Source organism: Corvus hawaiiensis, chromosome 17, assembly GCF_020740725.1.
Source record: "Corvus hawaiiensis isolate bCorHaw1 chromosome 17, bCorHaw1.pri.cur, whole genome shotgun sequence".
NCBI classification, from domain to species: domain Eukaryota; kingdom Metazoa; phylum Chordata; class Aves; order Passeriformes; family Corvidae; genus Corvus; species Corvus hawaiiensis.
The window spans coordinates 2487950-2511669 of NC_063229.1; the positions used below are offsets into that span (position 1 = coordinate 2487950).

The 23720-nt window shown below is 54.3% G+C and overlaps 2 protein-coding genes and 3 long non-coding RNA genes across 5 annotated transcripts; all 5 read right to left on the reverse strand.

Moving 5' to 3' along the window:
• Nucleotides 1-316: 316 nt before the first annotated feature.
• Nucleotides 317-2342, reverse strand: LOC125335037. The gene is made up of 3 exons (XR_007207305.1): nucleotides 2183-2342; nucleotides 1550-1678; nucleotides 317-670 (listed from the first exon to the last, which is right to left on the reverse strand). It is a non-coding gene; the product is annotated as an uncharacterized LOC125335037 (long non-coding RNA).
• A 3995-nt stretch (nucleotides 2343-6337) lies between these two features.
• LOC125335036 (centrosome-associated protein CEP250-like) lies at nucleotides 6338-11101 on the reverse strand. The gene is made up of 7 exons (XM_048322305.1): nucleotides 10988-11101; nucleotides 9561-9688; nucleotides 9201-9370; nucleotides 8286-8465; nucleotides 7543-7677; nucleotides 7123-7266; nucleotides 6338-6666 (listed from the first exon to the last, which is right to left on the reverse strand). The coding sequence occupies exons 1-7, from the start codon at nucleotides 11032-11034 to the stop codon at nucleotides 6382-6384; spliced, it is 1089 nt and encodes a 362-aa protein (XP_048178262.1). The 5' UTR covers nucleotides 11035-11101; the 3' UTR covers nucleotides 6338-6381.
• A 1044-nt stretch (nucleotides 11102-12145) lies between these two features.
• On the reverse strand, nucleotides 12146-13927 carry LOC125335038. Its single transcript, XR_007207306.1, has 3 exons — nucleotides 13827-13927; nucleotides 12579-12707; nucleotides 12146-12188 (listed from the first exon to the last, which is right to left on the reverse strand). It is a non-coding gene; the product is annotated as an uncharacterized LOC125335038 (long non-coding RNA).
• Nucleotides 13928-18026: 4099 nt separating this feature from the next.
• On the reverse strand, nucleotides 18027-21750 carry LOC125334960 (centrosome-associated protein CEP250-like). Its single transcript, XM_048322200.1, has 5 exons — nucleotides 21680-21750; nucleotides 21070-21223; nucleotides 19188-19406; nucleotides 18768-18911; nucleotides 18027-18311 (listed from the first exon to the last, which is right to left on the reverse strand). The coding sequence occupies exons 1-5, from the start codon at nucleotides 21748-21750 to the stop codon at nucleotides 18027-18029; spliced, it is 873 nt and encodes a 290-aa protein (XP_048178157.1).
• Nucleotides 21751-21794: 44 nt separating this feature from the next.
• LOC125335039 lies at nucleotides 21795-23061 on the reverse strand. Its single transcript, XR_007207307.1, has 3 exons — nucleotides 23007-23061; nucleotides 22074-22121; nucleotides 21795-21927 (listed from the first exon to the last, which is right to left on the reverse strand). It is a non-coding gene; the product is annotated as an uncharacterized LOC125335039 (long non-coding RNA).
• Nucleotides 23062-23720: the final 659 nt, after the last annotated feature.

Sequence of the window (23720 nt, forward strand, 5' to 3'; positions counted from 1 at the left end):
TGGTTCATGTCACGTGTCTCCCATCTGCAGATTCCTCCCTGGAGTGAGGATGCCCCTCAAGGTCACTCCTTGAGGCTGACAGAAATATTTGCCCACGGCCATTGGTTTGGGTGAGAAGCATCAATCTTTAATTAATAATAGGTTTTGCTGGCTTGAATATAACTGCTTCCATGTTGCTTCAAATATAATGCACTATAGTGGAAGTTATAGTTCTCTGTACTGGGTAGTCAAGAACTCTGATAAAGATCTTTTCATTTAATCATGATCATTTTATTTTTCGATAAATCACTTTACTTTTCTATAAATATATCCTTCATCCTCTGGAACACAGTTGTATAAAGGTTCAATTACACCTATTATCCTACAATCCTACAGTTACACCTGCAATCCTTTAAACATAACCTATGGACAAAATCTGAGGCTACGACTGCTGCAACGACTACACCTATTATCCTACAATCCTACAGTTACACCTGCAATCCTTTAAACATAAACTATGGACAAAATCTGAGGCTACGACTGCATCCAGCTGCACCCTGGCTCCTCTCTGACAAGCCTAGGAAGTAAGGAGGTCCTTGTGACTCAACGGGAGCATCTCCTGCCTGCTCCCTGCACAGCTCTCCAGGTTGTCCTGCCGGTCTCGGGCCAGCTGTGACTGCAGCAAGGACACCTGAAAGAGGCAGAAAGCCCAGCTCAGTCAAGCCCACGCGGGCAGGAGCATCCGCAGCCCCACGGTACCGGCTGTGGGGGCAGACACAGCCTCCAACTCCAGCCCTCACCAACACTCTGCCCCTGGGGAAGGGGAAAGGAACAGGCTCCCACACTGCCCCTGAACAGAGCTCAGATGATCAACAAGTCCAGTTCACGGCTGGCAAACCCTTCCCTCATACAACCCTCAGCCACCACAGGTCTGGGAGAGAGAGTTCCAACAGGATTTAGGAACCCAGCTCTGATTCCCAAAGCACGCATTCGGGCCACTGACCCCTTTCTCCACGGGCTGTGCCTCAGCACGAGGGCTGCAGCTCCCCTGAGCTACTGGAGGACTCTTGTCTTTCAGAGGTTGATGCATTTTGCTGGTCAGACTGGGAGACAGGCAATGTAAAGTAGTGTGGGGGAACACTCTCCTAAAAGTTCTGATTCTCCTCCCTTCGTATTCCACCTGCACGTTGGATGGGAGAAAGGGTCACAGAAACCTGTCAGCAAACATGGGGCAAAAGGACCTCTGGACATCAAGGCGAGGAGATCTCTGCTCAGAGACCCTCAATTGCACCAGACAACACTGGGGGCAAAGAGCTCTCGCTGGGGGCTGTGCAGGAGAGGCCAGTGTGTGTGCGGGGACACGGGGCCAGGGAGGGAGGCAGCGGAGTGAAGGTGCCTTTGTGAAAGCCATGGGCTGCCACAACAGAGAGAACAAACAAAAGGGTGCACCCACAGCAGGGACAGGGAGAGGCAAGGAAACAAGCAGAGGACCCCAGAGCACTGCCTGGGCACACGTGTCATGCTCCAGAGGAGCCTGAGGCTCTGCAGAGGCAGCGAAAGCCCACTTTACCTCAAAAGTTCTCCTGAGCTCACGCTTCTCTGGCTTGTCTTTTGCTGCTGCTGCAACCTGGTCCCGCACACATTCCACACCCTTCCTGGAGCGCTCTGACAGCCGCTTCCCTTCTGCTCCAACAGCCTGCTGGGTATTCAGAGAGGAGATGATTCCCTTATTTCAAACACCACAAGAGCTGTCCCTCAGAAATCTCCATCTCAGGAAGCATCCTCAAAGCTCCAGCAGTGCAGCTGCTCTTCAGCCCTCGCTACAGAACTCTGCTCACTTCAGTCCATCACTCTGCTCACCTGCTCCATTCCTTTCCACACCAAATCCAACCCCCACCTGTTGCCTCCCCTTGCCTGGGCACGGGAGAAGCAATTCCCCATGCCCAGCTTTTGGCCTGGAGCTGATTTGAACAGCAGCTCCAGAGCTGCATCAGTCGTTCCAGGCGTGCCAGCAAACAATCTGGCAGCCAATGGTCTCTGGCTGGAGCCAGGCAGACACACAAGGCTGCCTGCTGCAGCCCGGGCTGCTTTGCCCAAGCAGGCCTAGACGGACAGGGATCTAGAATCCCACCTCTTCATGGGAAACTTCATTGGAATCACTGAGAGACGTTGCAGTGCACTGAAGATCAATGCCAGTGCCTACCTGGAGACGAAGCCTTTCCTTCAGGATGTCCAAGTCTTTCTTCAGAGCCCCTTTGGAAATTTCACTCTTGCTCAGTGCAGCACTCAGGACTTGAGCGGTCTCTTGCCATTCCTTCAAAGCAGCAGCCCCATGCTCCAACTGTTCCTGCTTGGCTTCCCTGTCCACTTCCAGTTGTTGGGGGTTTTCCTTATGAGTTCGCATCTCCGGTGTATTCATTTCATTCTTCTTTTTCAGATCTCCCATCTGCTCCTCGTACAGTTCCCGTTCACGCTGCCAAAACAGGGAGGTCACTCATTCCCTCTCTCGGTGTGCTTTTCATACCAGATCGGGACTCCTGCCACAGGCAGGCAAAGGCTGCCCCTCTCTCTCTGCCTCTCAGGATGCCTCAGACCTTTGCTGGGGCCACCCTTGACGCTGAGTCTTTCCCAGCTCACTCAGCCCGTCCCAGCTCCCTTTCTGCCCTTCCCCGACCTCTTGCAGCTCCACTCGAGTGTTCCTTTGGGGAGCAGCTGCCAGAACTGCAGCCAGGATTCCAAGCCCATGCTAAGCAGGATTTAGACAGTGCCTAAATGAGGATGTGCTCTCCATCAGGGAGAAAGGGAAGAGCAAACACCCCCAGCAATTCATTCCCTGCAGTTGGGCTGACAGGAGTGGGTTTTGAGCTCTCCTGTGTAGAGTTTCCATGGCACCATCCCCGAGAGCCCCACTGCCCTCTCTTGGAGCAGCAATGGCCACATCAGTCTGTCATTCTCTGCTGCCACTCAGGACGAGTTCTCCCCTTGCAGGCACACGTCCTTATCTGCATCAGCACTTTGCTTTTCTCTCTTTTCTCCCCACTGGCTGCTCTCTGATGGCCAAGGCCAAACACCTTTCTATTAACAGCAAACTTGGCCTTCTCACCCCTCGTTCCAGGTCCAGGTATTTGAAATCTGAACGTGGGTTTGGACACGAGGAATTGCCCAGACCATGCAATGTCCATGGAGCCAGTGTGGACATTGAGAACTACAGCTTGTAGGGCACAAAACTCCAGCATGGAGGAGAACCAGCAGCCTCAGCACTAACTGGCTTTGACATGACTATGACATCTTTTCCTCCTTATTCAGAAGAATGCAATTTGACAAGTTCAACTGCAAAGAGGTGCTCCTTAGAACTATTAACACAAGGGCCAAACATAGCTAGGAAATGGCCCTTCATGGCATCTGCCATTCTCACCAGCACATCCTTCCTTTCCTTCTCCAGGCTCTCCAGTTTCCTCTGCAGAGGTGCCACCTCCTGATGAAGAGTCACAGCCTCTTCCTTCAGGGCAATGGCCTCTTTCTCCAGGGCAGTTTCTCGAGAGGTCTTCTGGTGTTCTGCCCTCCACATCGCTGCAGCAGGAAGGAGAAGGAGAATGAGAACAGCAAAGCAAAGGCAAACTGATGTGCATCCTGCAGGGACAACAGCACTGTCTTCTCAGCCTGCCTGTGTTTGCAGGCCCTAAGGCCACAAGGGCTTTCAAAGCTGGCAGAAATGAAGGAGAAAAAAGCAGGAATCAAAGGGGCAAGGTTCAGAGGAATAGGAAAGTGTCTTTGCTCTTGGGCTTGTGCAGAGTGAGCAATCCAAGAGAGACAAAGGAGCGGGGATGCCTGTGCAGCCCTGCTCCAGAGAGGCCAATAGCCTGGAGGCTCTGGCAGGGCCTGGAGTTGGGGGGAATCGAGCTGAGGCATCCAGCTACAGCTCCTCAGCACAGACACAGCACCTGAAAGGCACCACCTGTGCACGGGATCAGCCATAGCACAGCCAGATGGCACTGCCAGCCACGGCATCTTTCTCGAGAAAACGCTTTCACTGGCACTGGATGGATAAATCTCCTGCTGGTTGTTCTTCCCCTCTGCCATCTCTGGGCACTTTTGCTCTGCATGGGATCAGAGATCCCTGCTGGCGAGACAGGATGGGGCAGTGGGTGCGAGAGGAGAAGCTCTACCTTGCTCACTTTCCTCCAACTCTTGCTGCAGCTCCTGGTTGCGGGCTCTGAGATTGTCCCTCTGAGCCTGTGTCTTCCTCAGCTCCAGCTCTGAGGTGTTAAACTTTATGGCCAATGAAAGTGCTTTGTCATCAGAGCTCTGGGGCTTCCTACGCAGCTCAGACACCTCAGCCTCCAGCACCTGCACAGAGTCCCTCAAGCTCCGTTCTCCTGCTCGGGACTCCTCCAGCTCCTGCCGCAGCTGCTTCTCTCGAGTTGCCTGGGTAGCCTCCATCTCCAGCACTGCCTCCTGCAGGGCCCGCATCTGGAAGATGGATGCACAGAGCCTCAGGGACAGGGCTGCTCCTGAGGCAGCAGAGCAGGCAGTAGAGCAAGCAACAAAGGAGAAATGACTTCAGGCAAAAAAACGTGCCCAAAACAAAAGGCACAGAGCCAAGGATTCCAACGGAAACAAATGTCCTGAAAACAGGGAAAGGGAGCCAATGGGCATCCTTGAGGCTGCAGCTCTGAACACCGGCTGAACTGGCTGCAGTGGAAGTGCCCTCCCCAGCCTGCCATAGCCACGTCTGTGTGCCCACATTGCTCGGTGCCCAGCACAGGCACCAACTCCATCTGGGACAACACTGCTAACAGAGGGATGGAGAAGCTCCAAAGGAGTCTGCTGCTGCTTCTCCTCCCACATTTCCTGCTGGGACCCGGGAGAGAACGGGGGAAAATATCGGCAGCAGACACCAGATCCAGCCTTGGCCTGTGGGTGCAGCAGCACCCCGGGGCAGAACACGGCAGCAGTGGATGCTGCTGGGAGGGGAAAGCATTTGGGGCCTCCAAGCCAAAGGTGATGATGTGTGTCCCTGGAGAAGAGGATGCCAGGGCACAGATTACCTGGGTGTTGAGCTCCAGCAGTTGTCTTCTAAGCTCAGAATACAGCTGCTCGGTCTCCTGAAGCACAGAATGCAGATGACACACCTGATTGTTCAGTTCCTGGTTCTTTTCTTCCAGTGTTCTGAGGCACAGGTTCTTTTCCTCCAGAGACAGAATCAGCCTAAAAGGGAAGCATGCAACTCATTACTACACGGTATCACATTTTAGGAACTCTTAGGACTCGCACCACCTCGGGGAAAACTGCTCTGTCTGATGAGGTTTGTCTAAACAACGTGGCTGTTTGTTTGTTCCCCCTGCAGTCACAGCCCAGCATGTGCCCACTCTGCTTTTATTCATGAAAGAATGGGGAGTTCCTGCCTACATGTCCTACCTTCTTCTTGAGATGGGAATGTGAATGCAGACCTAACAAAGTCTTGCAATGAAGAGATTAGGGGAGAGGAAGAGTTTTCTTCTGACTACCCAGGCTCCAAGGGGGAAAGGTTTGGTCAACATGGAAGAGACATTTCCTTGCCCCATCTTGTATGTCCAGGTAGGAGGAGCAGCACCCTACAGCCAGCGGATCTCGGGGAAGTTCCCTAAGATTTACCAGCACCCATCCTACTTCCAGCTGGAGAAACAAAGGCCGATAGCAGAAGTGGCAACAGAGCCTTGGAGCACAACCTGATGGAAGATGCAGCAACCTGCAGGCAAGCAAGAGTGCCCTGCCTTTTCTTTGTCTTCTTCTTGGAAGAAGAATCCTGCGGCACTGAAGACCGGCAGGACTTGGTCAGCTGGAGGAGCCCCGCCAACCTTGGTCTTGTTTCTTGCATTCTTTGCACAGTCAGTATTGCCTGTGACTCTGGAGGGTGGCAGGGACCCTGCTTGAGCCCCTCCAGGCACCTGGGGGCATTTTCTGAGGAACGATGCAACAGAGACATTCTTGGTTCTTGGGTGCCTTTGAGGGGAATCTGGCCTAGGTCAGCAATCAGGGCCTTGAGATGGTTCTGCCAAGCAAAGGCATCAGGCTGCCAGGCTGATCCAGATGCCAAAGGCTTCAAGTTACAGGACCCAAGGCGGAGCTGCTGGATGTGTCCAGCTCCTTACACTGCAGCTTGGGCAGTGTTAGCACACCCACCTCACAACAGAACACACCCCCAGAGGGAAAGAGCTACTCCAAAAGCCTTTGTCTTCAGAAAAACTCTAACTGAAGGCTTGAAAGAAAAGAAAATGAAACACAACATCCAGACAACGAGACGCGTCTGCACGGAGAGTTCAGAACTCTGCCACGTAGGAAATGCTGCCAGAGCCCCTGGCAGGTGCAAAGATGGCAAAGAGGGAATCCATTCCCACAAGGCAGAGTCCCACAGGCTTTCATTTACCTGGCTTTTTCCTTCTCCAGGGCGTCCAAGGAAGCCCGAAATCCTGAATTTTGGCGTGCCACTTCTTCCCATTGACTCCTTTCCATCTCCAAGTTCTTCAGGTGCACTTGCAGCTCCTTGTTCTGATGTTCTGCCTCCTCCAGCATCTTCTGGAGGTGCTCAACCTCCAACAGCTTCTGCCTTGACTGCTCCTGGGCCCAGCTCACATCTTGCTGGGCTCTCTGAACAATCGTTGCCTGGGACTCTCTGGAGGCTGCCAGCTGAGATGTCAACTCTCCCACCTCCAGTCAAACAGAACAAAGCAGTCAGAGGCTACAGCCACAGCCTGTCACTGCCAGCCACAGCAGAGGCTGTGAGAAAAGGCAAAGGCCAACTTTCCATTTCTCCCTGTCCTCAGAGCACCAGATTCACAATGCATACACACAACTTGTTTCAATCTCTACGTGGCCCACCAAGGGCACCTGAAAAAGCACCTCCCACACCAAGGCTAGCAAGAAGAGGCCAGCAGGAATCCATGCTGATGGTTGCTGGCCAACAGCCCAGAGGACTAGCCCAGCTGTCCAGGGCAGCAGCTGAGATTCAGCAGAGCACTGAGGGTCCTGCAGAGCAGCTGCCAAGGAGCCCAGAGCACGAGGCAGCTCCAGGGACCACCCCAGCAGCTGCTGCTCTGCCATGGAAAAGCAAGAAGGGCACAGACCCCCTGCTGGATGCTGCAGTGCCACTGCTGTTTCACTCACCTGCTTTTGTAGAGCCTCCCTCTGCTCAAGGAGGAGATTCATTTCCTCTTTGATGCCTCGTAGTTCTTCCTTGTGCCTCTTCTGCGCTGCCTGGATTTCCCTCCGAGCTTCCTGCAGCTCAGCTTGCAGCTTTGCCTCGATGGTCTGGCAACAAAATGCAGAGCAACTTCCTGGGACCTGCCCTCAGGCTCAGCTTTTCCCACTTGCTGTCTCAAAATCCCATTCCTTCAGTGACTTCTTTTGGCTTCTCTACCCACCTCTGCTTCCATTGCAAGCCTTCCTTCCCGGGCCTGAGCTCTGGAGCTTGCCAGGCTCTCTGCTGCCAGGGCCTGAAGCAGCCCTTGCCTCCTCACTCCCAGCACCTGCCTTTTGTGCCCTTGCCACTGCCCTGCACTCTGTTCCTTGCCTGCTCAGACTTACCTGCCCCTTCTCTTGCTGCTCTTTCACCTCCTGCCTGAGCTGCTGCACCTGCTGGCAGGCTCGGCTTAGCTGTCCCCGAGTTTGGAGCAGTGTCTTTGATAAAGAATTCTTCTCCTTCTGCTTTTCCAGCAGGACCTGCACAGAAGGAAAGAGCAGAGGGCTTGACACTTGCCCTGCAAACTCTGTGTGGCAAGAGGCAAAGACTGATGGGCTCACGCGCTCTCAGAGCACTCGGCTGCTGCTCCCCTGAGCCACTGTCTGCCCTGGGGGGACACAGCTTCCCACGAAGTGACTTAGAACACAGCCCAGGAGACATCTCTGGGTTGCTGTTCAGAAATACTCCAGGCGAGTCTTTAAAAAGATTTTTCTCTTGTCAGCGTTCCTGCTGCGCCCTCCCTGTGCCCACAAAAGAAAAGTCCTACAAACTCCGTTTGGCTATGGACACCGACCAGTACACACCAAAAGAGGACCCGTAAGAGAACAGTGCAGATCCTCCGAGGTAAGTCTTGGAAAAACAGAGCACAAGAGCAGCACAAAAATCCCAACGGAAAGCTGATGTTTCTGCCTGGCTTCCTAGGAGAGGGCTCATTCCTGGGCCCAAAGATAGCCCTGTTCACCTTTCACCTCCCCAAATTCAATGTAGAAGACATAGAGGGCATGCTCCACACAGCCCCATAGCCTGCCATCTCCCACAGCTCCAGCCTTGCAAAAAATCACACCAATTCTCCTTGCACAATCATTACCTCTCGCTTGGCATTTTCAAATCTAGTTCGTTCCTCTTCTCTTTGAGCCTGCAGGGTGGCAACTTTCTGCCTCATCTCAAACAGCACCTTCTCGTGCTCCTGCTCTCTCTCTGCCTTCTCTTTTCCCCATTGCTGCAGCGTCTCCTGCATCTCTGCATGGTGCCTTTCCCGCTCACTTGCCTGCGGAGGGGAGGAAAAGTCTTCAAGTTGCAGTCCCCAGGCAAGCTCCTTGCTGAAAACTGTGAAGCTTCATCCCTCCCACAAACCCCAACCTGAAAAGACAACAGCACTGGCTCTCTGCTCTCCAGAAACCGTGTCCTGTCAGGGAATTTAAAAGGAGGCTCAGCAGGTGCAAGAATCACAGAACCATGGAATCATTTCTGTTGGGAAAGACCTGCACCAGCATTGAGTCCAACCATTCAGAAAAGGAGGTGTCACCTTCTGGCACCCTGATGCCCCAGTCACAAGCACTGAAGGACCGGGGCCTGTTCCATTTGCTTCCAGCCCAAAGCTAATCCCTCTGTCCACCGTGGGAGCACAGCAAGACAGGAACCGAGTTCCCACGCCTGCAGCCAGCAGCACTGTTGGCATCTGCTCCACGCTGGCATCTGCTCCGTGGCAGGTGGGACTCGGGGAAGATCCTGCCCTGGGCTGCCACGCTTTGGGTGGGCACTGCCCAAGCTGCTCTGGAACTCGTCTTACGCCCTCACGGAAGCCGTGGCTGCATTTACTGGCCCAGCACCATCCTGGGGGTCTTCACGCGCCTCCGAGTCCAAGCCGCCGCCTCTCCTGCCCGGCCCAGCAGTGGGAGGCCTCTGGCAGAGGATTGCTGCCCTTTCACACCCTCAGGCTCTGCTGGTGCTAAACCAGCCCCCAGGGCCGGCTTGGACAATTCAGAAGCCTATTGTCACCTACCAGGTCTTGCAGGAGCTTGTTTATTTCCACCTGCTGAGCAGTTCCCTGAAGCCTGAGGCTTTCCTGACGCTGCTGCTCTGCCTGCAAGAGCTGTTGCGCTGTGTCTTCCTGCTCCTGCTTCCTGAGAGCTCTCTCTGCTTCCAGCTCACGTTGGAGGCACTGCACTTCTCCTGCAAACATGACCAACAGCAAGATTCAGAGTCTTTACTGCCTTTACTGACTCAGGCCCTTCCAGTGTCGGCGTAGGAGGGCCCTGCCTCCAGCCCCACCGCTCCTCAGAAGCCCTGCAGACAGAGGAGGCTTTACAGCAGCTTCTCTAGGCAGGGGCGGCACCACAAACAAAGCACACGAGGTTCTCACCTTGGAGCGCCTCCTTGGCCTGTGTGACTGTGAGCACTTGAGCCTCCAGATGGTTGCTGGTGATCTCCAGCTGAGATATCTGCTGCTGAGCAGCAAACAGGCTGGATTCCAGGCTCTCCTTCGCTGACCTACAGGTTGCAAATACGGAGAGACATGAGCTGCTCGCTCCTGACACTCCCAGGCAGTTATTCCAGGACAACGTGGCTCAAGGTCCCCAGGCCTGAGAATGCAAAATGGCTCGCATGGAAACTTGTACAGAGAAGGCCCATTTGTGCCATTTCAATAGCAAAGCAGGGCCCGCTGAGGGAGTGCCCAGGCCTTCCTTATGGCCTGGCACAGCACAGACAGCCCAGCCCAACGTGACCTCAACAGCCGAACCTTCAGCTGCTGTTCCTGACCTATGACCCTGGCTAGCTGTGCCCACACAGGCTGGGCTGACGAGCAAAAGCCCAGCCTCTGCTCACAGCCCTTCTCTCATCAGCACTTCCAAGCTGCTCTGCAGGGGGACAGAACAGACTCTCGTCCTGGCTCACCCCTGACTTGTTAACTCTCTTCATCATGGACATAAAGGTACATAATTTTCCAGACACCCTGTATTTAAGAGACTTCAGAACTACTTTGCATGATACAGTAAAATCTCATGGTCGTGGCAGCACTTGTAAAAATTCAGAACACTATGTTGTCTGAACAACAACTACCTGAATGCAGAGACTGCAGTTTAAACTCCTGCATGGTCAAGGAATAGACTTGCCACCTTTATTTTAGTGTTGCCAGCTAAGCAGGCAGTAGCCCAAGTCTTGTCCTTCTTTGGAGAGTGAGAGGGACCATCCAAAGGGACCTTGGCAGGTTTGACAGGTGGGTGCCCATCAACCCTCAGCAAGATTCCCGAGGGGTTGTCAACAATTCCAAAGAGGTTTCCCTGCCGCTCTCTAACCAGCTCTAGGTCCTGCCTCACACTTCTCAAGAGTCTGCTTGGAAGCAGAAGGCCCTCAGCATTTTCAGCAGGAGCCTCTGGCTTCCCCCTGAATGGCAGCGTGCTACTGCCAACATCCCAAGGTCAGAGCCTGGAATTCTGAAGCTTCAGTTCTGAAGATCAGGATTGTGTCAAGCTACTTAGGAAGGAAAGAGGGATCTCAATCACCTCAATGCCCAGAACAAGGAACTAAACCCAAGAAAAACATGAGGTTTCACTCAACAGCTGCATGGTTTAACTACTACTCAATTCAGGGCCGGGTGGCTTGCTTTTGACTTCCCACATGAGTGTGCTGGGCGGCACAAACAGAAGCCCAAGGCTCACGACAGCTTTGCTGGCTTTAGATGTCAGAAAAATAACCTTCACATTGTGGCATATTTCTTTTTCTTGAGACTTCCATTTTCTGTCCATGCAAGGTAAAAGCATCTGGAAAGGGTCTCCTCCCTGCCTTTACCTGGTCTCTGCCAGCTGCTTGGAAAGGTCTTGTTTGTGACACTCCATGGCTGCCAGTCGGCCCTCAAGGGCAGCCTTCTCCTGGCCCAGCAGCTCCTTCTCTCTGCACACCTGGGCCAGTTCCTGGTGCAGCAGCTCCAGAGCCCTGCTCGACGACTCTTGCTCCTGGGAAACCTGGAAGCAGGACAAGGTACAGCTCAAGCCCTTCCTCAGGAGCCCTGTGCAGAGCCAGCCAGTGCCACCTCGCAGGCAGCCAGAGGACAGGGAGCTCCTGTGCTCTGGGCTCAAAGTTTCACAGCATCTGCCCTCTGCAGCTCCCATACCCTGGGCTGCCAAAAGCCTCTGGCACTGTTTCCTTGGAAGTGCTGTGTCAGGCCCTGCTGGCTTGCCTGGCACCAGATTGCTCCTTCCCGAAAAACATCCCTGCCCCAAATTCTGTGTGCTCACCCAAAAATACTGCATCTTCCACAACTGCCAGTACACTTTACTCTAAGCACCAGCAGTGCAGCTGCTGTTCAGCCCTCGCTACAAAACTCTGCTCACTTCAGTCCATCACTCTGCTCACCCCCACGTGTTGCCACCCCTTGCCTGGGCACGGGAGAAGCAGATCCCCATGCCCAGCTTTTGGCCTGGAGCTGATCTGAACAGCAAGCTCCTGCACAGCCAGCCCAGGGACAGGGAGCAAACTCTCCCTCTCCCAAACTTCAGAGCATTCCAAACGGGAGCAGGGCACAATGTGAGCAACGAAGCCCAGGGGGAGAATGAGCCTTCAAGCACTGCTGAGGCCTTGAAACTCCTCCAACTCTTCTTTCCTGACACCACGGGCTTGTGGCTGCTGGGCTGGCTGGCAGCAGAGAGCCAGCTGCTCCCACCTCCTGCTTGCTCTGCAGCGGCTGCAGCCACAGCAGCTCCAGCACGGTGCCCTCTGTCTGCTCTGGAGCAGAGGAGATGCCAGCCCTGGGAGCAGCGCTCAGGGCTTGCCTGGCTTGGGGAAAACGGCTCAGCTCACAGCTGCTCCTCTGCTTTCTGAGGGACATGTGCTTTGCCAAGGGCTGTGTTCCTCCCACCAAGGAAGACGCTGTTCTCACCTGTCCAGAAGTCGACCTGCTGTGCTGGGCAGACTGGGGAGCATCCACTCTAATGGTACCCGAGAGATAGACTTTCCTAAAGATTCTCTGGACACTCCTCCCTTCAGGTTCCACCTGCATGTTGGATGGGAGAAGGGGACACAGAAACCTGTCAGCAAACATGGGGCAAAAGGACCTCTGGACATCAAGGCGAGGAGATCTCTGCTCAGAGACCCTCAATTGCACCAGACAACACTGGGGGCAAAGAGCTCTCGCTGGGGGCTGTGCAGGAGAGGCCAGTGTGTGTCCGGGGACACGGGGCCAGGGAGGGAGGCAGCGGAGTGAAGGTGCCTTTGTGAAAGCCATGGGCTGCCACAACAGAGAGAACAAACAAAAGGGTGCGCCCACAGCAGGGACAGGGAGAGGCAAGGAAACAAGCAGAGGACTCCAGAGCACTGCCTGGGCACACGTGTCATGTTCCAGAGGAGCCTGAGGCTCTGCAGAGGCAGTGAAAGCCCACTTTACCTCAAAAGTTCTCCTGAGCTCACGCTTCTCTGGCTTGTCTTTTGCTGCTGCTGCAACCTGGTCCCGCACACATTCCACACCCTTCCTGGAGCGCTCTGACAGCCGCTTCCCTTCTGCTCCAACAGCCTGCTGGGTATTCAGAGAGGAGATGATTCCCTTATTTCAAACACCACAAGAGCTGTCCCTCAGAAATCTCCATCTCGGGAAGCATCCTCGAAGCTCCAGCAGTGCAGCTGCTCTTCAGCCCTCGCTACAGAACTCTGCTCACTTCAGTCCATCACTCTGCTCACCCCCACGTGTTGCCTCCCCTTGCCTGGGCAAGGGAGAAGCAGATCCCCATGCCCAGCTTTTGGCCTGGAGCTGATCTGAACAGCAAGCTCCTGCACAGCCAGCCCAGGGACAGGGAGCAAACTCTCCCTCTCCCAAACTTCAGAGCATTCCAAACGGGAGCAGGGCACAATGTGAGCAATGAAGCCCAGGGGGAGAATGAGCCCTCAAGCACTGCTGAGGCCTTGAAACTCCTCCAACTCTTCTTTCCTGACACCATGGGCTTGTGTTCCAGAGGAGCCTGAGGCTTTGCAGAGGTAGCAAAAGCCCATTTTACCTGGTCAAAAGTTCTCCGGAGCTCAGTGGTTAATTCAGGCCTCTCGGTCTTCTCCTCGTCGAAAGATGCAAATGATTTCTGAAGTTCCATGCTGGTGTCTGAGAGAAATAACAGCTGCTCCGCTTCTGCTCCAACAGCCTGCTGGGAATTCAGAGAGGAGATGATCCCTTATTTCAAACACCACAAGAGCTGTCCCTCAGAAATCTCCATCTCAGGAAGCATCCTCAAAGCTCCAGCAGTGCAGCTGCTCTTCAGCCCTCACTACAGAACTCTGCTCACTTCAGTCCATCACTCTGCTCACCTGCTCCATTCCTTTCCACACCAAATCCAACCCCCACCTGTTGCCTCCCCTTGCCTGGGCACGGGAGAAGCAATTCCCCATGCCCAGCTTTTGGCCTGGAGCTGATTTGAACAGCAGCTCCAGAGCTGCATCAGTCGTTCCAGGCGTGCCAGCAAACAATCTGGCAGCCAATGGTCTCTGGCTGGAGCCAGGCAGACACACAAGGCTGCCTGCTGCAGCCCGGGCTGCTTTGCCCCAGCAGGCCTAGACTGACAGGGATCTAGAATCCCACCTCTTCATGGGAAACTTCATTGGAATCACTGAGAGACGTTGCAGTGCACTGAAGATCAATGCCAGTGCCTACCTGGAGACGAAGCCTTTCCTTCAGGATGTCCAAGTCTTTCTTCAGAGCCCCTTTGGAAATTTCACTCTTGCTCAGTGCAGCACTCAGGACTTGAGCGGTCTCTTGCCATTTCTTCAAAGCAGCAGCCCCATGCTCCAACTGTTCCTGCTTGGCTTCCCTGTCCACTTCCAATTGTTGGGGGTTTTCTTTATGAGTTCGCATCTCCGGTGTATTCATTTCATTCTTCTTTTTCAGATCTCCCATCTGCTCCTCGTACAGTTCCCGTTCACGCTGCCAAAACAGGGAGGTCACTCATTCCCTCTCTGGGTTTGCTTTTCATACCAGATCGGGACTCCTGCCACAGGCAGGCAAAGGCTGCCCCTCTCTCTCTGCCTCTCGGGATGCCTCAGACCTTTGCTGGGGCCACCCTTGACGCTGAGTCTTTCCCAGCTCACTCAGCCCATCCCAGCTCCCTTTCTGCCCTTCCCCGACCTCTTGCAGCTCCACTCGAGTGTTCCTTTGGGGAGCAGCTGCCAGAACTGCAGCCAGGATTCCAAGCCCATGCTAAGCAGGATTTAGGCAGTGCCTAAATGAGGATGTGCTCTCCATCAGGGAGAAAGGGAAGAGCAAACACCCCCAGCAATTCATTCCCTGCAGTTGGGCTGACAGGAGTGGTTTTTGAGCTCTCCTGTGTAGAGTTTCCATGGCACCATCCCCGAGAGCCCCACTGCCCTCTCTTGGAGCAGCAACGGCCACATCAGTCTGTCATTCTCTGCTGCCACTCAGGACGAGTTCTCCCCTTGCAGGCACACGTCCTTATCTGCATCAGCACTTTGCTTTTCTCTCTTTTCTCCCCACTGGCTGCTCTCTGATGGCCAAGGCCAAACACCTTTCTATTAACAGCAAACTTGCCCTTCTCACCCCTCGTTCCAGGTCCAGGTATTTGAAATCTGAACGTGGGTTTGGACACGAGGAATTGCCCAGACCATGCAATGTCCATAGAGCCAGTGTGGACATTGAGAACTACAGCTTGTAGGGCACAAAACTCCAGCATGGAGCAAAACCAGCAGCCTCAGCACTAACTGGCTTTGACATGACTATGACATCTTTTCCTCCTTATTCAGAAGAATGCAATTTGACAAGTTCAACTGCAAAGAGGTGCTCCTTAGAACTATTAACACAAGGGCCAAACATAGCTAGGAAATGGCCCTTCATGGCATCTGCCGTTCTCACCAGCACATCCTTCCTTTCCTTCTCCAGGCTCTCCAGTTTCCTCTGCAGAGGTGCCACCTCCTGATGAAGAGTCACAGCCTCTTCCTTCAGGGCAATGGCCTCTTTCTCCAGGGCAGTTTCTCGAGAGGTCTTCTGGTGTTCTGCCCTCCACATCGCTGCAGCAGGAAGGAGAAGGAGAATGAGAACAGCAAAGCAAAGGCAAACTGATGTGCATCCTGCAGGGACAACAGCACTGTCTTCTCAGCCTGCCTGTGTTTGCAGGCCCTAAGGCCACAAGGGCTTTCAAAGCTGGCAGAAATGAAGGAGAAAAAAGCAGGAATCAAAGGGGCAAGGTTCAGAGGAATAGGAAAGTGTCTTTGCTCTTGGGCTTGTGCAGAGTGAGCAATCCAAGAGAGACAAAGGAGCGGGGATGCCTGTGCAGCCCTGCTCCAGAGAGGCCAATAGCCTGGAGGCTCTGGCAGGGCCTGGAGTTGGGGGGAATCGAGCTGAGGCATCCAGCTACAGCTCCTCAGCACAGACACAGCACCTGAAAGGCACCACCTGTGCACGGGATCAGCCATAGCACAGCCAGATGGCACTGCCAGCCACGGCATCTTTCTCGAGAAAACGCTTTCACTGGCACTGGATGGATAAATCTCCTGCTGGTTGTTCTTCCCCTCTGCCATCTCTGGGCACTTTTGCTCTGCATGGGATCAGAGATCCCTGCTGGCGAGACAGGATGGGGCAGTGGGTGCGAGAGGAGAAGCTCTACCTTGCTCACTTTCCTCCAACTCTTGCTGCAGCTCCTGGTTGCGGGCTCTGAGATTGTCCCTCTGAGCCTGTGTCTTCCTCAGCTCCAGCTCTGAGGTGTTAAACTTTATGGCCAATGAAAGTGCTTTGTCATCAGAGCTCTGGGGCTTCCTACGCAGCTCAGACACCTCAGCCTCCAGCACCTGCACAGAGTCCCTCAAGCTCCGTTCTCCTGCTCGGGACTCCTCCAGCTCCTGCCGCAGCTGCTTCTCTCGAGTTGCCTGGGTAGCCTCCATCTCCAGCACTGCCTCCTGCAGGGCCCGCATCTGGAAGATGGATGCACAGAGCCTCAGGGACAGGGCTGCTCCTGAGGCAGCAGAGCAGGCAGTAGAGCAAGCAACAAAGGAGAAATGACTTCAGGCAAAACCACGCCCAAAACAAAAGGCACAGAGCCAAGGATTCCAACGGAAACAAATGTCCTGAAAACAGGGAAAGGGAGCCAATGGGCATCCTTGAGGCTGCAGCTCTGAACACCGGCTGAACTGGCTGCAGTGGAAGTGCCCTCCCCAGCCTGCCATAGCCACGTCTGTGTGCCCACATTGCTTGGTGCCCAGCACAGGCACCAACTCCATCTGGGACAACACTGCTAACAGAGGGATGGAGAAGCTCCAAAGGAGTCTGCTGCTGCTTCTCCTCCCACATTTCCTGCTGGGACCCGGGAGAGAACGGGGGAAAATATCGGCAGCAGACACCAGATCCAGCCTTGGCCTGTGGGTGCAGCAGCACCCCGGGGCAGAACACGGCAGCAGTGGATGCTGCTGGGAGGGGAAAGCAGTTGGGGCCTCCAAGCCAAAGGTGATGATGTGTGTCCCTGGAGAAGAGGATGTCAGGGCACAGATTACCTGGGTGTTGAGCGCCAGCAGTTGTCCTGTGCGGTTTGAACAGAGCTGCTCGGCCTCGTGAAGAGCAGAACGAAACTGAGACACCTGATTGTTCAGTGCCTGGTTCTTTTCTTCCAGTGTTCTGAGGCACAGGTTCTTTTCCTCCAGAGACAGAATCAGCCTAAAAGGGAAGCATGCAACTCATTACTACACGGTATCACATTTTAGGAACTCTTAGGACTCGCACCACCTCGGGGAAAACTGCTCTGTCTGATGAGGTTTGTCTAAACAATGTGGCCGTTTGTTCGTTCCCCCTGCAGTCACAGCCCAGCATGTGCCCACTCTGCTTTTATTCATGAAAGAATGGGGAGTTCCTGCCTACATGTCCTACCTTCTTCTTGAGATGGGAATGTGAATGCAGACCTAACAAAGTCTTGCAATGAAGAGATTAGGGGAGAGGAAGAGTTTTCTTCTGACTAAGCAGGCTCCAAGGGGGAAAGGTTTGGTCAACATGGAAGAGACATTTCCTTGCCCCATCTTGTATGTCCAGGTAGGAGGAGCAGCACCCTACAGCCAGCGGATCTCGGGGAAGATCCCTAAGATTTACCAGCACCCATCCTACTTCCAGCTGGAGAAACAAAGGCCGATAGCAGAAGTGGCAACAGAGCCTTGGAGCACAACCTGATGGAAGATGCAGCAACCTGCAGGCAAGCAAGAGTGCCCTGCCTTTTCTTTGTCTTCTTCTTGGAAGAAGAATCCTGCGGCACTGAAGACCGGCAGGACTTGGTCAGCTGGAGGAGCCCCGCCAACCTTGGTCTTGTTTCTTGCATTCTTTGCACAGTCAGTATTGCCTGTGACTCTGGAGGGACTCTGGAGGGACCCTGCTTGAGCCCCTCCAGGCACCTGGGGGCATTTTCTGAGGAACGATGCAACAGAGACATTCTTGGTTCTTGGGTGCCTTTGAGGGGAATCTGGCCTAGGTCAGCAATCAGGGCCTTGAGATGGTTCTGCCAAGCAAAGGCATCAGGCTGCCAGGCTGATCCAGATGCCAAAGGCTTCAAGTTACAGGACCCAAGGCGGAGCTGCTGGATGTGTCCAGCTCCTTACACTGCAGCTTGGGCAGTGTTAGCACACCCACCTCACAACAGAACACACCCCCAGAGGGAAAGAGCTACTCCAAAAGCCTTTGTCTTCAGAAAAACTCTAACTGAAGGCTTGAAAGAAAAGAAAATGAAACACAACATCCAGACAACGAGACGCGTCTGCACGGAGAGTTCAGAACTCTGCCACGTAGGAGATGCTGCCAGAGCCCCTGGCAGGTGCAAAGATGGCAAAGAGGGAATCCATTCCCACAAGGCAGAGTCCCACAGGCTTTCATTTACCTGGCTTTTTCCTTCTCCAGGGCGTCCAAGGAAGCCCGAAATCCTGAATTTTGGCATGCCACTTCTTCCCATTGACTCCTTTCCATCTCCAAGTTCTTCAGGTGCACTTGCAGCTCCTTGTTCTGATGTTCTGCCTCCTCCAGCATCTTCTGGAGGTGCTCAACCTCCAACAGCTTCTGCCTTGACTGCTCCTGGGCCCAGCTCACATCTTGCTGGGCTCTCTGAACAATCGTTGCCTGGGACTCTCTGGAGGCTGCCAGCTGAGATGTCAACTCTCCCACCTCCAGTCAAACAGAACAAAGCAGTCAGAGGCTACAGCCACAGCCTGTCACTGTCAGCCACAGCAGAGGCTGTGAGAAAAGGCAAAGGCCAACTTTCCATTTCTCCCTGTCCTCAGAGCACCAGATTCACAATGCATACACACAACTTGTTTCAATCTCTACGTGGCCCACCAAGGGCACCTGAAAAAGCACCTCCCACACCAAGGCTAGCAAGAAGAGGCCAGCAGGAATCCATGCTGATGGTTGCTGGCCAACAGCCCAGAGGACTAGCCCAGCTGTCCAGGGCAGCAGCTGAGACTCAGCAGAGCACTGAGGGTCCTGCAGAGCAGCTGCCAAGGAGCCCAGAGCACGAGGCAGCCCCAGGGACCACCCCAGCAGCTGCTGCTCTGCCATGGAAAAGCAAGAAGGGCACAGACCCCCTGCTGGATGCTGCAGTGCCACTGCTGTTTCACTCACCTGCTTTTGTAGAGCCTCCCTCTGCTCAAGGAGGAGATTCATTTCCTCTTTGATGCCTCGTAGTTCTTCCTTGTGCCTCTTCTGCGCTGCCTGGATTTCCCTCCGAGCTTCCTGCAGCTCAGCTTGCAGCTTTGCCTCGATGGTCTGGCAACAAAATGCAGAGCAACTTCCTGGGACCTGCCCTCAGGCTCAGCTTTTCCCACTTGCTGTCTCAAAATCCCATTCCTTCAGCGACTTCTTTTGGCTTCTCTACCCAGCTCTGCTTCCATTGCAAGCCTTCCTTCCCGGGCCTGAGCTCTGGAGCTTGCCAGGCTCTGTGCTGCCAGGGCCTGAAGCAGCCCTTGCCTCCTCACTCCCAGCACCTGCCTTTTGTGCCCCTGCCACTGCCCTGCACTCTGTTCCCTGCCTGCTCAGACTTACCTGCCCCTTCTCTTGCTGCTCTTTCACCTCCTGCCTGAGCTGCTGCACCTGCTGGCAGGCTCGGCTTAGCTGTCCTCGAGTTTGGAGCAGTGTCTCTGATAAAGAATTCTTCTCCTTCTGCTTTTCCAGCAGGACCTGCACAGAAGGAAAGAGCAGAGGGCTTGACACTTGCCCTGCAAACTCTGTGTGGCAAGAGGCAAAGACTGATGGGCTCACGCGCTCTCAGAGCACTCGGCTGCTGCTCCCCTGGGCCACTGTCTGCCCTGGGGGGACACAGCTTCCCAGGAAGTGACTTAGAACACAGCCCAGGAGACATCTCTGGGTTGCTGTTCAGAAATACTCCAGGCGAGTCTTTAAAAAGATTTTTCTCTTGTCAGCGTTCCTGCTGCGCCCTCCCTGTGCCCACAAAAGAAAAGTCCTACAAACTCCGTTTGGCTATGGACACCGACCAGTACACACCAAAAGAGGACCCGTAAGAGAACAGCACAGATCCTCCGAGGTAAGTCTTGGAAAAACAGAGCACAAGAGCAGCACAAAAATCCCAACGGAAAGCTGATGTTTCTGCCTGGCTTCCTAGGAGAGGGCTCATTCCTGGGCCCAAAGATAGCCCTGTTCACCTTTCACCTCCCCAAATTCAATGTAGAAGACATAGAGGGCATGCTCCACACAGCCCCATAGCCTGCCATCTCCCACAGCTCCAGCCTTGCAAAAAATCACACCAATTCTCCTTGCACAATCCCGTACCAACAAAATGTCTATCAAGATCTATTCCAGTGCTGGACATTTCCAGGGTGGTTGAGGAAAGCAATTTTGCTTGCTGAAGCAAGTGAAAATTCACAGCATTTCTCCTTCTCGGACAAAACCCACAGCAAAGTGTCCCCTCCTCCAGTGTGCAAAGCAGCTCTCTGCAACGAGGGCATGCCTGGCAGGGAAACGGCTCTTGTGGTGAGCAGTCCTTTAGTGACTGATGGCATTCTGGCTGATGTGGCCAAAGCAGACTCTATTTGTGCAGCAGTTCACACACCAACAATACCATTTACATGTCTTACACAAAGAAGGTGTCTCATGGCCCTTGCTGGTATTCAAGCCTGAAGACTACACTGTGGTTTTGAGCTTTTGTCTTCAAAAGCAAAACCTCTGCTGTGTCTTTGCCAAACCTACCACATACTCCAGAACTGAGACTGTCTGACAGAGACCATCAGAAACAAACCCTTCTCTCACAGCTCTCCTGTAACACCCAATCCAAACCTCCCCTGGCACACTTGGGGCCGTTTCCTCTTGTCCTGTCCCTTGTTCCCTGGGAGCACAGACCAACCCTCACCTGGCTGCACCTTCCTGTCACAGGGATTTGGAGAGAGCGAGAAGGTGCCCCCTGAGCCTCCTTTTCTCCAGGCTCAGCGCCCCCCAGCTCCCTCAGCCGCTCCTTGTCACACCTGTGCTCCAGACCCTTCCCCAGCTCCGTTCCCTGTTTTAGAGGCTCTGGGGCTGCCCAAACTAACAAATTTTGCAGAAGCATGTAACCCTTTGCTGATGAACATGCATATGCTTGGCTAATAAATGCGTGTGCCATCTTGAGCCAGGTGTGCACAGCAGTGTCCCTCTCTTCTCCTGCCAGAAACAGCATCTGGCCTGATCTGGCTGGCACAACTGCCACTCTCACAGGTGCTGCCTAGGAATAAGGTGTCCAGAGCCACGGTAACATCACGCCCCTCTTGCTCCAGCAGCTCCCTCTGAAGCTGCAATTCCTCCAGTGCCTGCCTGTTGACTTCCAGCTCCCTCTGCAGTGATGGGTCTTCTCTCTCGAGTGCACCAAGTCCTCCACTGTACAAGAAGGGGCAAGACAAGTTTTCAATGGAAAACCAGCCTCATTTCCAAAACCAACCTCCATCCTGTCCTGCTGCACCGCCTCTTCCGCCTGGGCTGACGCTTCCTTCAGCTGCTTGCTGTTCTTCTGGCGCAGACTCAAGGCTCCTGCTGCCGGGATTCCAGTGCATTGCTGCAGCTTTTCCTTGGACTTCTCAAGGTTTTCGCAGTCACTGCAGAGACAAGGCTCAGTCAGAAGAAGGAAGAGGCCTGAAGAGCCATCGATCCCATTTTCAGTCCTCCACGATGGAGCTGGGGGCAGTGGGCTAAGGAAGACCTTGCTCTTTCCCTCCCAAGGAAATCCTCCAGAGGCAAAGGGAAAGGAAGGCAGGATTTTGTCTTCCTTCAGGGAGAAGCAGTGGCTGGACAGGGGCATCCAAAGAACAGAATTCAGGGAAGCAGCACAGTGAGAGGAAGGAGTATTCGACTCCAACATTGCTGTGCATCTCCCAGGCAGCCTTGGGAGTCACAGTAGAGCATGAAAAGCCCTGACAGGACGATGCTCGAGAGCCACACTGAGGCCTACACATGGTAGGGCAGGTGAGTTCTTCGCCCAGAACACCTCTGAACGCCCAGACCTGGACGCAGATTGCCTCTGGAACGCAGGAGGAGGAGGAAGAAACACTCACCTTCTGATTTCTTCCATCAGAGAGTCTATTTGCTCCTGGTGGCTTCGGAGCCTCTTGCATTGCTCCTCCATTTGCTCAAAACCTCGCTGCAAGCACCCACAACTCTCTGTGGCTTCCCAAACCAATTTAAAGGGATGCTGTGCATCAGTGGATGTCAGAGTTGAGAGGCTGTTCCTGGAGGCTGCATGCTGGGAACGGTCAGTGCCGGTGATGGAACTGGCCATGCTGCCACTGCCGTCTAACAGCACCTGAAAGCCCACATCCAGCTGTTAGTCAGGTACTCTGTTCCTATTCCAAAGTACCACTGAGATGCCTCTTCTGATTCCACAAGAACCAGTGTCCATTCGTGGAGGACCAGTTTCCAATCCGAGCCAGCTCAGCGCAGTTTACTCACCTCAGGGGCTCTGGAGAAACGTCCCTGGTGAGAAAGGCCTCGAGCTCCCTGGAAGAGCACAGGGAAGAGCACACTCAGACTGCATGGCTGCCCCTGAGGCAGTCGCCTCTAAATGCTTCCCAGCCTGGAATTCCAGCTCAGCTCCTTCCTCCCCTCCTTGGGAATATTTTCAGCCCAGTAGGTTGACAGCAGCACAAACAAACATGCTGGAAGGTGTCTCATCACTTCTTAGAGCACCACAAGGGGAATTGCCCAGAGCCCCATCCAACCTGGTCTTGAACACTGCCAGGGATCCAGGGGCAGCCACAGCTTCTCTGGGCAACCTGTGCCAGGGCCTCAGCAGCCTCACAGGGAAGAATTCCCTCCCAATATCCCATTAAACCCTGTCCTGTCCCTGCAGGCCCCTGGCTTAAGTCTCTCTCCAGCTCTCTTCCAGCCCCTTCATGCATTGGAAGGTCACCCTGGAACCTTCTCCAGGCTGGACAACCCCAACTCTTGCATCCTTTTCCCTTGGCAAAGGTGCTCCAGCCCTTGGAGCATCTTCTTGTCATCCTCATGGCCTCCTCTGCCCCACCAGGGATCATCTTGGATATGTCTGGGAGAAACCCATTCTTGTCTCCGGGAAGCGCTCAGGCTGCGCTGTGAATTGGGCTGAGGGGAAGGCAATGAAAGCTGCTCCCTTGTTTGTGCCCACACCCTCCAGTGGGACAAGGACGGAGGAGGAGATGTGGGTGTGCTCTGGGATGGCCAGGAGCCCCCCCATTCCCTCCCAGGCCTGTCCCCATGGCCAGCACCAAAGCTGCTGCCAGCTCTGGGACAGCCAACTGTTAATCCCTTGCTATTCCCAAAGGGAACTGTTCCCAGGGCACAGCCCAGGCCCACCCAGGCCCCTGCTGGGCTTGGCACAAAGAGGGCAGCAGCTCTCTCACTCACCCGCCGGGTCTCCATCTGCCCCTTGGCACGAGCAGTGACCAAATGTCAGTGTCCAAAGGCTGTTGGCCTTTGCAGGGTCTAAACCCCAGTGTCCAGAGGCTTTTGGCCTTTGCAGGGTCTAAACCCCAGTGTCCAAAGGCTTTTGGCCCTTGCAGGGTCTAAACCCCAATGTTCAAAGGTTGTTTGACTTCGCAGGGTCAAACCCCAATCTCCAAAGGCTGTTGGCCTTTGCAGGGTCAAACCCCAATATCCAAGGGTCGTTGGCCTTTGCTGGGTCAAGAGCACAAGATCAAAGTGCTGTTGGCCGTTGCAAGGTCAAAGCCCCAATGTTCAGGAGCTGTTGACAGTTGCCAGGCTGCACACCCCAACATTCCATGGGCTGTTGATGGTTGCCACACTCCAAAGCCCAGCATTCCTTGGGCTGTTGATGGTTGCCAGCCTCCAAAGCCCAGCATTCCATGGGCTGTTGATGGTTGCCTGGCTCCAAACCCCAACATTCCATGGGCTGTTGATGGTTGCCACGCTCCAAAGCCCAACATTCCATGGGCTGTTGATGGTTGCCACGGTGCAAACCCCACCATTCCAGGGGCTGTTGGAGAGGCCCTCCCCTGGCTCTCCACCCATCCCAGCTCACTGCTGCCCCGGCACCTGTGTAAAGCAGCAACACACCTGCACCATCACCCCCACATCCCCACAGCCCAGCTGGGCAGCTGG